We start from the raw sequence: 11,334 nt of genomic DNA, 5'->3' as shown, positions 1-11,334 counted from the left end.
CCTTTCCCCTCCCCTTCCCCCTCCCCGGGGGTCCTCCTGCGCGCCACCCCATCCCCGGGGCTCATTTTTCTGCCCTTTCCTTTGTACCCTCACTGCTACCAGCTCCTTCTGGCGACCCCCAGGTACCCCCTCCCACCTTTCACTTCTCTCTGGGTCAGCAGACCATGCATGTATCCACAGGCACTACCTATGCGGATCCTAAGCAACCCGGGCACTTCCAAACGCCGTAGCGGTTCCTATAGCAACGACAAACCGGAAGTATGGTCCGCCGCCGGAAGCGGAAGTCCCAATCAAAAGTTGAGCAGTAGCTTTGAGTTGCTGGCCCTGGTGCGACTCGGTGGCACGTGGAGCCACGGCCTGGGAGTAGGGGGCTGAAGGCAGGCAGCGGCGGCCAGGGCCGCCCTCTGCTAGCCGCTTGGGTCTCGGGATACCCCGCTTCTTCCTGTAGGTGTGGGACCTGCGTGCGGCGAGATGGACACTCCTCCGCTCTCGGATTCGGAGTCGGAATCCGATGAGTCTCTTGTCACAGACAGAGAGGTAAGTGTCAGCCGAGCTCGCGGGGCTGGGCGTGGGAGAGGGGGTCTTACACCCCTGGGAGTGACCGTGATTGTGTCCTGCAGTTGCAGGATGCGTTTTCCCGAGGGCTTCTGAAGCCAGGCCTCAGTGTCGTGCTAGAGGGGCCGAAGAAGGCCGTGAACGACGTGGTGAGCGCGGGCACAGAGTCGGGGGTACTTGGACTTGGGATGCGCACCAGCCGCTGTTGGGCATGGGAGACCGATTCTTGTCCCAGGAAAGATGCACCCTGAGCCTTGCCAAGAGGGTCTATTACCTGTCTGCGTATTGGGGATTAGCGCTTTGTCCCTTCGCCTAACAGCCTGTGCTTGGGAAGGACAAACTCAGAGTCCCCTTCTTAAGAGCTCAGTGTCTGGATTTCCTAGAATGGCCTGAAGCAGTGTTTGGCAGAATTCAAGCGGGATCTGGAATGGGTTGAAAGACTCGATGTGACACTGGGTCCGGTGCCGGAAATCGGTGGATCTGAGGCGCCAGCACCTCAGAACAAGGACCAGAAAGCTGTTGATCCAGAAGACGACTTCCAGCGAGAGATGAGTTTGTATGTTTTCGAATGTTGGAGAAGTTGAGGATCCTTGTGCAGGAGAGTGGGAAAGAGGGGAAATTAGTAAGCCTGCACTCAGAATAAGCTTAGGAGTAGGGAGAGCGGCTTCTTTTGACTAAGAATAGCTAGGAGCTTCTCGCTGTTTGAGAGGAGAGCTCCTTGGTCCACAGTCACGATTCAAAGTCCAGTTTATGGACTAATTTGAAATATTCATGTTAAAGCTTTTCGTGCATGCTTCAGTTAAAAAAAAAACATTGCTTATGGGTGTTCTTGTGTGGAATTGCTTTAGTAATTACATAAGAATCCATAATCGACATTAGTTTGTGTTAATGGGTACCTTTAGAGAAGTCATTCTCTTAAACTATTTTTAGCAATACCCCTCCCCTTTTTAAAAACTGGTATATGTCTACATTTCTTTTAGATACTAAATCAGTGAGGTTTGGTGACAGTTTTTATTTATTTGTTCTTGCTAATGGAGGTCAAATTTTGAGAGTCCTTCTGAGCTTGAATAACTCATGAGAGGCAGTGAAGAGGAACGTAAGGCCTCTCTCCTTCACCTCATTACACATTTTGTCCCACAATTCTCAGCTACCGCCAAGCCCAGGCCGCAGTGCTTGCAGTCTTACCCCGCCTCCATCAGCTCAAAGTCCCTACCAAGCGACCCACTGATTATTTTGCAGAAATGGCCAAGTCTGATCTGCAGATGCAGAAGGTAAGAAGTAGAAGTTTTCCTCTGGAAAGCCAAAACTTTGTACTTAAGTATATTCAGCTGGCTTAGAAAGATAGCTGTGAGCCCAATAATGGGGAGCCAGTTGTCAGAGGACAATTATTACCTCTTCCATAGATTGACTGCTTCAGAGTCATGCCAGTTACCACCAATTAGATGCAGATAGGAATGACATTTTTTCTAAAATCAGCAATTAAGGAGGGGAACAGTGCTGTGAGAAGTGTGGTCCTTGAGGTGAAGATGGCCCATTGCATTTCCTAGCTGGCTTGGTCATGGCACGGTGTGCAGAGAAGACAGCATTCTTGTGTCCTTGCCACTGGTAGTGCTAGAACTTGCAGACAATTACTTTTCTCTGGGCCTCAGTTTTCTCTTCTATAAAATGAGGGATTCTTAGATGGTTCAGATACAGTACCATTTAGAGTTGCGTAGAACTTGGACCTCATTTAACTTTGAAGGAGGGGATTGCCAGCATGTAATCCAAGATATACTCAGCCCTCCATAGCCATGGGTTCAGAATCTGTGGATTCAACCAACCTCGGATCAAAAATATTTGAGAAAAAAATTTGAAAAGGTTGCAAAAAGAAAACTTGAATTTGCCATGTGCTGAGAACATTGAATCTGTGAGAATGACATGATGCGTAGCATTGAATTCAGTATTATAAGTAATCGAGAGACTATTTAAAGCAGTGGTCTGGCACCAGGGACCGATTTCGTGGATGACAATTTTTTTCATGAACTGGGGGAGGGGATAGTTTCAGGATGAAACTGTTCCACCTCAGATCATCAGGCATTAGATTCTCATAAGGAGCACACAACCTAAATCCTTTGCATGCTTAGTTCACAGTCGAGTTCGGGCTCCTATGAGAATTTAATGCAGCCGCTGATCTGACAGGAGGTGGAGCTCAGGTGGTAACGCTTGCTTGCCTGCCACTCACTTCCTGCTGTGTGGCCTGGTTCCTAACAGGCCACAGATTCATAGCAGGTTCATGGCAGTCTGCGGCCCAGGAGTTGAGGTCCCTTGACTTTAAAGTATACTGGAGGCGAGTGTAGGTTATATGCAAACGCTACACCATTTTTATATAAGGGACTTGAGCATCTGTGGATTTTGATGTCTGTAGTGGGTCCTAGAACTAATCCTCTATGGATACTGAGGGATGAGTATATTTAAATAGTACTCTGGGGTCTCAAACTGGATTTTAGGGAGCTTTTGTCATGGTAGTAGTTCACCTTCTCACTGTGAACTCTATACAAGTTCTCACTGACAACTTCTCATCCTTTAACTAAAATGTGTATGTTTGACTGAAAAGGCTAGGCACCTGATATCTGCATGGATTTTTATTGTGTATGTGTTATACTAGAAAAGGACACTGAGGCCGCATACTAGTTTCCAGCCTCAGTCTACTGACAGTAGAAATGGGGAGAAGTTTGTCTTCTTTCCTGGGCTTCAGATAGGCAGTTTGTAAAATGAAACAGACAGCACACTGGGAGTGGGAAGGTGACTTTCAATCTCTGGCTTCACTCTAACACTTTTGGTAAAGTGCTCAGCCTGTGGGCCCCATTGTCCTTAGGGTTTGGAATTGATGATTTACAAGTTCCACAGTTTAAAGAACAGGGAATATCTGTTCCCTGCTCTAGTGCATCCTAAGTAGTGGTCATTCTAGATTCAAATAACATAAACTGACAGCATTTTGTGTTGTAGATTCGACAGAAGCTGCAGACTAAACAGGCTGCCATGGAGAGGTCTGAAAAGGCTAAACAACTGCGAGCGCTTAGGAAATACGGGAAGAAGGTGAGAAGGAAAGTGTGCAGGGAATAGGAACAGGCGGAGTGTGTGTGTTTGATGAGATTGCCGTGGTCTGACGTGGTCCCCTGAACTGAATGGAGCTGTGTGTTGATCGTGTGTTTACCGTCTCTCAGTGTATGTGCTGGTATTCATGAGCACAGTCTTGCCTGGACATGAATGCTTCCCCAGGAGTAGTATGGTGACTGCAGGTGAGCCAGTCACCTCTCTGGTCTTCAGTTTTCATATCTATACACTGGGTCCAGATGAGTGGTTTCCAAACCTGACCTCACAGCCAAATCACCAGGGGAAGTTTTTCAAAACGGAATCCTAGACTTCAGAATCCCTGGGAATCGGTGTCTGTTTTCCCCCTTCCCCAAAAGCTTTCCAGGTGATTCTGAAATGCATCCTGGTTTGGGATTCACTGGCCTATGTGATAATCATGTCCCTGAAGAAATTATCCTAATGATTGTCATCCAATCTGAAAGATGGCCTGTGTGTTTGAACTGTGAATGTCTGAGTTCTAATGTAACACCAGATCAGGCATACCCTGAAACTTTTCTTGGTTTTCCTTTTTTATTTCATGGTCATCTAAGAAAGAAGATGACGGGTTTTAAAGTTAGGATTGTGGGAAGACATGAATGTGAGGAAGATTGGCGTGGGGGTTAAGACTTTGTCAACATTTGGACAGAAGCAGCTGTGATCTGGGTTGCAGGACTCTTGTCCACATTTGGGGTCATTTCACTGATACATTCTCAGCAGAGTAAGAATAGGCTGGGATCCTGTCCTCTGCAAAAGGCCTGCTGTGGATTTATTATTTCTTTGATCTGGAGGTGGATGGTTGAGATTCTCTCAAAGACACCAATAAGTAATTTAACATAACGAAAATTACCAAAAGCAAAGACAAACCCACTTGGGCCTTTTAGTTCACTGTTCCTAATTTAAGGAAACATTGGGGAAGAGGTTGTCAACTGGGGTGAATTTGCTCCTTAGGAGTTTTGTATGACTGCCTGGTGATATTTTTAGTTGTCAAATTTCGGAGGGAGGGTACTACTGGCATCTAGTAGATAGAGGGCAGGGGTGCTGCTAAATGTCGTACAGTGCAGGACAGGCCCCTACACCCCAGCAAAGAATTATTCTCTTCACGCTGTAGCAGTATCAAGATTGAGAAACCCTCTGTTAGAGTATTATAAAGTGTCTCCTTTTATCCGTCAAACTTTTTTCTTTTCTTTGGCTGGGGACATTGTTTTTTTCTCTTCCTTTTGGTTACTTTCATGCCTAGTAACAGTGAGTTAAATAATCTGTCCAAATGTGATGTGAAAATTGATGTAGTCTTAAACATGATTTGCTTCAGTTTTGTAGGCAGGATTGTATAATAGGATGAGTGCTGGCTTTGGAGTCAAACAGCCTGGGTCATCTCAGCTGTGCACTTTTTCACCATGCAACTTGGGCAGTTAACTTCTCTGTGCTTCAGTTTAGGGGATAACACAAATTTCAACTTCACTGCATTGTTATAAGACAAATATATCTTCATCTATGAAGAATATACCTAGATCTGAGAATATACTTAGAGTCCCTGACACAGTTTTTGGCACATAGTAAATGTCAAAGGGTAGCGGCATTAATCATGGTGTTGCTCTTAAGACAGTGTAGACACTGGAATAATGGTACGGGATAGCTGTAACAGTCCTTGTGTTCATATCACAGGTGCAAACGGAGGTTCTTCAGAAGAGGCAGCAGGAGAAAGCACATATGATGAATGCTATTAAGAAGTATCAGAAAGGTTGGTACATCTCTCTGCTAGGGGAACAAGGGTAGCAGGTACTTTAGAGTTGATTTGAACACTTAGTGCTTTGGAGCCTTCTTGGTTGATGTGGACCTATCGGATCTAGGTTTTGGGAATGGTGTTGGAGAGCAGGATGTGACTGTTAAAATCAGTGTAGCAAATAATAGCCTCATGTGGTGGTTTAAACTTTTCTTCATAAAATACAGTGGTGCTGATCAAAATTACTTCTTCACTTACAGGCTTCTCTGATAAACTGGATTTCCTTGAGGGAGATCAGAAACCTCTGGCACAGCGCACGAAGGCGGGAGCCAAAGGCCAGCAGATGAAGAAGGGGTGAGAAGTGTTTTGGCTTGGTTTCTTTGGATCCCGTGAGGTGTGAAGGCGCCACAGGTCACAAGGATGGCAGACATAGCCCCTCCACCAGCACAGCCATAGAGTCCAGACAGTGCAGCTGCTGCCTGTGGCCGAGACCCCTAGCACTGTGTGATGGGCCCTTTTAGCCATGCCAGTCTTTGAAGAGTAAAAGAAGGTACTTTTTAAACTTGTGTTTTTTTGGACAGAGTCTCAGTCTGTCACCCAGGCTACAGTGTAGTGGTATAGTCTTGGCTCACTACAACCTCCGCCACCTGGGTTCAAGCGGTTCTTGTGCCTCAGCTTCCTGAGTAACTGAAACTACAGGTGCCCGCCACCACATCCAGCTAATTTTTGTATTTTTAGTAGAGGTGGCGTTTCACCATGTTGGCCAGGCTGGTCTTGAACTCCTGGCCTCAAGTGATTCACCCACCTCAGCCTTCCAAAGTGCTGGGATTATCGGTGTGAACCACTGCACCTGTCCCAAGAAGGTACTTTTAAGTATGTGGCACCCTTTAAGTGAATGCTGAGTAAAAGTTGATTCCTCATCACACAGTGTGATGGTCGAGAGTTCAGACTTAGGGTTCAGATCCCGACTCTACCACTCAGTAGGAGGGCAGTTTTGAACAAGTTACCATACCTTTCTAAATGCTAATTGCCTCATCTGCTAAGTTGAGGAAATAGTGTCTGCCTCATAGTATGAAGATTAAAAGAGAGAATGTGGGCTCTCATTGTTCTTTCTAGTCCACTTTTTTGCATACCTGGATACCAGGCCTAGGGGAAATGATAATTTCCATGTAAGATAGTAAGTGCTATGATAGAGGCATTTGGGGATTAGTACTGAGGCAGCTTTTATAAATACCTGACAGGGTCTGGGGATGGATTTCTGGAGGAGGGAGGGTTCGACTTGAGCATTGTTTGAAGCATGAGTAGGAATTAACCACGAGAATAGAAGAGAAGCTGGGTTTGGGAAGAAGTGAAAGCCTGAAAGAGCAAAGCCATCGAGATGTGAAATCTAAGGGGTTTGTGAGGAACAGTAAGCCCTTGGTGTACTGGGAATACAGTGCAAAGCAAGGAGGGGTGCGATGTGTCTGGGGGGACCTGGGCTGTGGGTTTGCCTTGTTGAGGAGCTTGGGCTTTGTCTAGAAGGCAGTAGAGAGACTAAGTTGTAGGTTGTACTAATAACAATGAGCAGGTTATATTCACGTTTTTAAAAAGATTACAGTGGATTTTGTATCGGTGACAGACTTGAGGCAAGCTGGGAAAATGACAAGGAGACTATTGCAAAAGTCCAGATGAGCAATGATAATAACCTGAAAGTGGCAACTGAGGGAGAAGAGAAGCTGGATTGAGGAAACATTGAAGAGGTGAAACGAACAGGACTTAGTAATTGACTTGGGTATAAAGAGTGAGAGAAGAACCAAGGCTGACTCTCACATGTTTGACCTGTGTGTCTGGGTTGGTGGGAGCAGTGCCAGCCTCAAGTGAGGGCATATGTACAGCAAGTAGAGCCAGTCCAGGAGATGACATGAATTTGGAGATGCTGAATTCAAGATTCCTATTGGATGACCAGTTTCACATTTGAATGTTACTCCGTTTGAATGTTATTCGAATGCCTATAATTACATTTGAATGTTTACATTTGAATGTATTCATTTCATTACATTTGAATGTTACAAATGTAACATTAGATTTGGATGTGAACTGCATGTATTTACCCTTGAGAGGAGTAGACACAACTGAGGGTGATTTAACAAGATTTGGTTAAAATAGAAAGCTTTCTTTTTTTTTTTTTTGAGACAGAGTCTTGCTCCGCCACCCAGGCTGGAGTGCAGTGGCGTGATCTTGCTCACTGTAAGCTCCGCCTCCCAGGTTCACGCCATTCTCCTGCCTTAGCTCCTGAGTAGCTGGGACTACAGGCACCCGCCACCACGCCCGGCTAGTTTTTTGTATTTTTTTAGTAGAGACGGGGTTTCACTGTGTTAGCCAGGATGGTCTTGATCTCCTGACCTCATGATCCACCCGCCTCAGCCTCCCAAAGTGCTGGGATTACAGACGTGAGCCACTGCACCTGGCCTAAAATAGAAAGGTTTCTAAAGACAGCAGGAAGCCACGTGATACATGTAGAGCCTTCCCTGCTTCTTGCTTTATTTTCCTGCCCTGGTGGTCAGAACTGGAAATAAACGAGCTAGATGAGTTTGTCTAGAGAGGCTGTAGCATAGGATTGTGGGGCCAAGGATGAGATTCTGGGTTACAGACGTGCCTAAGGGGCTTTGCTTATAGAAAGGAAACTGAGAGCATTGCTGGGCCATCAAATTCATGAGGGTTTACAGTGCTGTGGGTGATGTCTAGGACCATTCTTCTCCAGGCCCAGTGCTAAACGACGGTATAAAAACCAGAAGTTTGGTTTTGGTGGAAAGAAGAAAGGTTCAAAGTGGAACACTCGGGAGAGCTATGATGATGTATCTAGCTTCCGGGCCAAGACAGCTCATGGCAGAGGCCTCAAGAGGCCTGGCAAGAAAGGATCAAATGTAAGTGAGCCCAGATGTCCGGGTGAGGAGCAGGCACAGCCTCCCCTCCCACTCCCAACCCTGCCCTCTCCCTTCAGTTATGTTCGTCCTCACCTGGGGCAGAAGGCAAGCTGCTATGTGACCAGATGTGGTATATCTTTTTCTGTAGAAGAGACCTGGAAAACGAACAAGAGAGAAGATGAAGAACAGAACGCACTAAACAGCATCTTTGAATACAAAGAACCAAGAAAAAGGAATGAAGACTCACAATTTCACAACACCCTTTGATCCCTTCTGTTGGTGTCATGTTGTAAACGTTTCTTTTAATAAACTAAAGAAAAATTATTAAAGGAACACATACCTTTGGTTAAATAGTCCAGACTAAAAGATTGAGAAGTTACTTTGCAGTGCTATCTATTGGTAATTTAGACATTGAGTTCAAATTGCCTTCATTTTGTGATAAATGATTTAACTGACACCTCCGTCATTTCTTATGTCTCATCCTTCTAAGTAGTTACATTACAATCAATCCCCGTAAAGCTCAATGCCCATATTTTACAGGCATGAGCCATCGTGATTTTCTTTGTGGTACAGCTTTTGGTTTTTCCTCCAGTTAACTTGCAACCGTACATTCTTCTGCTTGCCTAATTTTCCTTTTGTATTCTTAGTTCTTTCCAGATGCTTTATCATCTTACCCACTTTATAATTTTTCTCCTACAACCTAGTTACGCCACACAACTGTCCCTTTTTTTCTAGACCTTCTAAGTTGGTGCCATTATTTCCAGAATCCCATATTTTCCCATCTTAGCATATGCCTTCTTTTGCTATGTACCATTTTTTGGTATCTTACTAAGAAAGGGAAAATAAGAGGTAAACTTTTTATCTCCTTGCATCTCTGAAATTGCCTTTAATTTGGGCTGATAGGAATTTCCTCCTTAGAATTTTAGAATTTCACAGGCACTGTTTCTAAGTTGTATTTCAGTTCTACTTTTGGGGGAGAGATTTCTTTGTTTCTTAAATTTTTTTTTTTTTTTTGAAACACAGTCTCGCTCCATCGCTCAGGCTGGAGTGCAGTGACACAATCTCGGCTCACTGCAAACTCCACTTCCCGGGTTCAAGCGATCCTGCCTCAGCCTCCTAAGTAGCTGGGATTACGGGCACGCGCCACCACACCCAGCTAATTTTTGTATTTTTAGTAGAGACGGTGTTTCACCATGTTGGTCAGGCTGGTCTTGAAATCCTGACCTCAGGTGAACTACCTGCCTCTGCCTCCCAAAGTGCTGGGATTACAGGCATGAGCCACTGTGCCCGGTCTAAAATCATTTTATTGAATATGTATTTTAGCTTTCATTTCATTTATCCCCCAAGAGTTCCTTATTCTCGAATTGGTCATTTTTCATATCATTTTATTCTCTAGATGCAGTATCATATCTCTCAGGATATGATTATGATTCTAATTTTGTGACAAAGTTTCCCACTGTTCCCTTCATTCTGTTTCTGCAGTCCATGCATTTTGATCTCCCCTTTCCCATGTTTGAGCAGTAGAGTATTGTAGAAGCTAAGAAGTGTGGACTCTGGGGCCTGGCTCTGTTGCTTAGTTGCTGTTTGACCATAGGGAATTTAATTTGTATTTCCCGTGTCATCTCTGGCATAATATAGATGTATCTACCTCATTGGGTTCCCGTCAGCATTGGGTTAATCAACGTAAAACACTTAGAACATTGCCTGCCATATAATTAAAACATTATCCTAACATAACACGATAATCTGATAATCCCCTTTGATTAGGATTATTTTGCTGGGGTTTCTTTCCTTAATATCTGGCAAGCCGTGGTTGTTCATATTTGAGAAGTATTAGCGTAGGCGGAAGCTCTGCGTAGGTGGTATGTTGAGTAGGCAGGCCACATTAATTGTTGGGCTTTACTTGGTGTTGATAGAGTGGTAAGCCATTTTACCTGCCCCTTCTCTCTCCATTCCAGTTTAGAAACCACATTTTATTTTTAAGGAAGTTAGAAATGCCTGAGAGCTATATAGTATCTTTAGCAGAAAGAATAACTTATTTTCACATTTTCTTTTTTTTTTTTTTGAGACAGAGTCTCGCTCTATCGCCCAGGCTGGGGTGCATGGCGCGATCTTGGCTCACTGCAACCTCCATCTCCTGGGTTCACGCCATTCTCCTGCCTCAGCCTCCCGAGTAGCTGGGATTACCGGTGCCCGCCACCACGTCCGGCTAATTTTTTGTATTTTTAGTAGAGACGGGGTTTCACCATGTTAACCAGGGTGGTCTTGATCTCTTGACCTCATGATCCGCCCACCTCGGCCTCCCAAAGTGCTGGGATTACAGGCGTGAGCCACTGCACCTGGCCTATTTTCACATTTTCTTGTAGCATTATTGGCACATGAAAAGGATATTTCTGGATTCATATAATACTAAGATTGTAATGTAGAACAAAGATAATTTAGTTTTTATAAACTAATTTCAACTAACAAAACTGGTCACACAGGTCACATATCAAGAAGACAAAAATATTTACTCTGTTCTCTTTCATAATTCATGCCATATTATTGCATGAGGATAATGTGTAACAGCCTCGGAAGCAGAGACTGAATTATGCAAGTAACACTGTTTCACAAAAGGAGAACACAGGTCAACAACATTTCACACTGATAAAGCCAAAGCCAAAAGTAAGTTACTAATGCAACATACTTTTACAGGCTTCGAAAACTATGCCCGCCCCTCCCCCCCCGGTTTTACTTCCTTGGTGTTTTTCTTTCTTATTTATTATAGAGCAAAGATTTACATATGGAATCACTTTCCTTAATTTTAGAAATATCCTTTGTAGAACTCATTTACATCACTTCTACCATTCTAACCCTCAAAATAAAGGATGTTCAAGGTGCAGGTAGCATTATGTCTTCTTTTTCTTTTGTAAAAGCAAGGTCTTACTCTGTTGCCCATGCTGGATTACAGTGATATGATCATAGCTCACTGTAGCCTCAAACTCGTGGGCTCAAGCAATCCTCCTGCCTCAGCCTCCCAAGTAGCTGGGACTACAGGTGCATGCC

General features: G+C 44.5%; 2 protein-coding genes across 5 annotated transcripts in view; one reads left to right on the top strand and one right to left on the bottom strand.

Moving 5' to 3' along the window:
• The window catches only part of CFAP57 (cilia and flagella associated protein 57), a 76,561-nt gene extending 76,120 nt beyond the window's left edge, over positions 1–441 (bottom strand). Inside the window, exon 1 of one of the 2 annotated variants that reach the window (XM_011945284.1) lies at positions 137–441. The gene's annotated coding sequence lies outside the window, so the exon portion shown is untranslated. The remainder of the gene's footprint in view (positions 1–136) is intronic. The other variant, XM_011945289.1, reaches the window with a different exon arrangement.
• Positions 13–8,749, top strand: EBNA1BP2 (EBNA1 binding protein 2). 3 transcript variants are annotated; one of them, XM_011945307.1, is made up of 10 exons: positions 169–310; positions 449–537; positions 621–704; positions 939–1,111; positions 1,703–1,826; positions 3,541–3,630; positions 5,329–5,404; positions 5,647–5,740; positions 8,127–8,289; positions 8,438–8,741. In XM_011945307.1, the coding sequence occupies exons 1-10, from the start codon at positions 169–171 to the stop codon at positions 8,486–8,488; spliced, it is 1,086 nt and encodes a 361-aa protein (XP_011800697.1). In that variant the 3' UTR covers positions 8,489–8,741. The 3 variants fall into 3 exon arrangements, with proteins under 3 accessions (XP_011800701.1, XP_011800692.1, XP_011800697.1); XM_011945311.1 differs by having other exon boundaries at positions 13–537; XM_011945302.1 differs by having other exon boundaries at positions 13–537; positions 8,127–8,749.
• Positions 8,750–11,334: the final 2,585 nt, after the last annotated feature.

This window comes from Colobus angolensis, unplaced genomic scaffold (genome assembly GCF_000951035.1).
Source record: "Colobus angolensis palliatus isolate OR3802 unplaced genomic scaffold, Cang.pa_1.0 Scaffold106, whole genome shotgun sequence".
NCBI lineage: Eukaryota > Metazoa > Chordata > Mammalia > Primates > Cercopithecidae > Colobus > Colobus angolensis.
Note: the sequence above shows the minus strand (reverse complement) of the source record. Positions and strands in the feature narration are given on the sequence as shown.

Coding starts and splice junctions, on each gene's coding strand:
- EBNA1BP2 (XM_011945302.1), top strand. CDS start 472: ATGGACACTCCTCCGCTCTCGGATTCGGAGTCGGAATCCGATGAGTCT. Junction 1,112..1,702: donor TTCCAGCGAGAGATGAGTTT/GTATGTTTTCGA, acceptor CACAATTCTCAG/CTACCGCCAAGCCCAGGCCG. Junction 5,741..8,126: donor GGCCAGCAGATGAAGAAGGG/GTGAGAAGTGTT, acceptor ATTCTTCTCCAG/GCCCAGTGCTAAACGACGGT.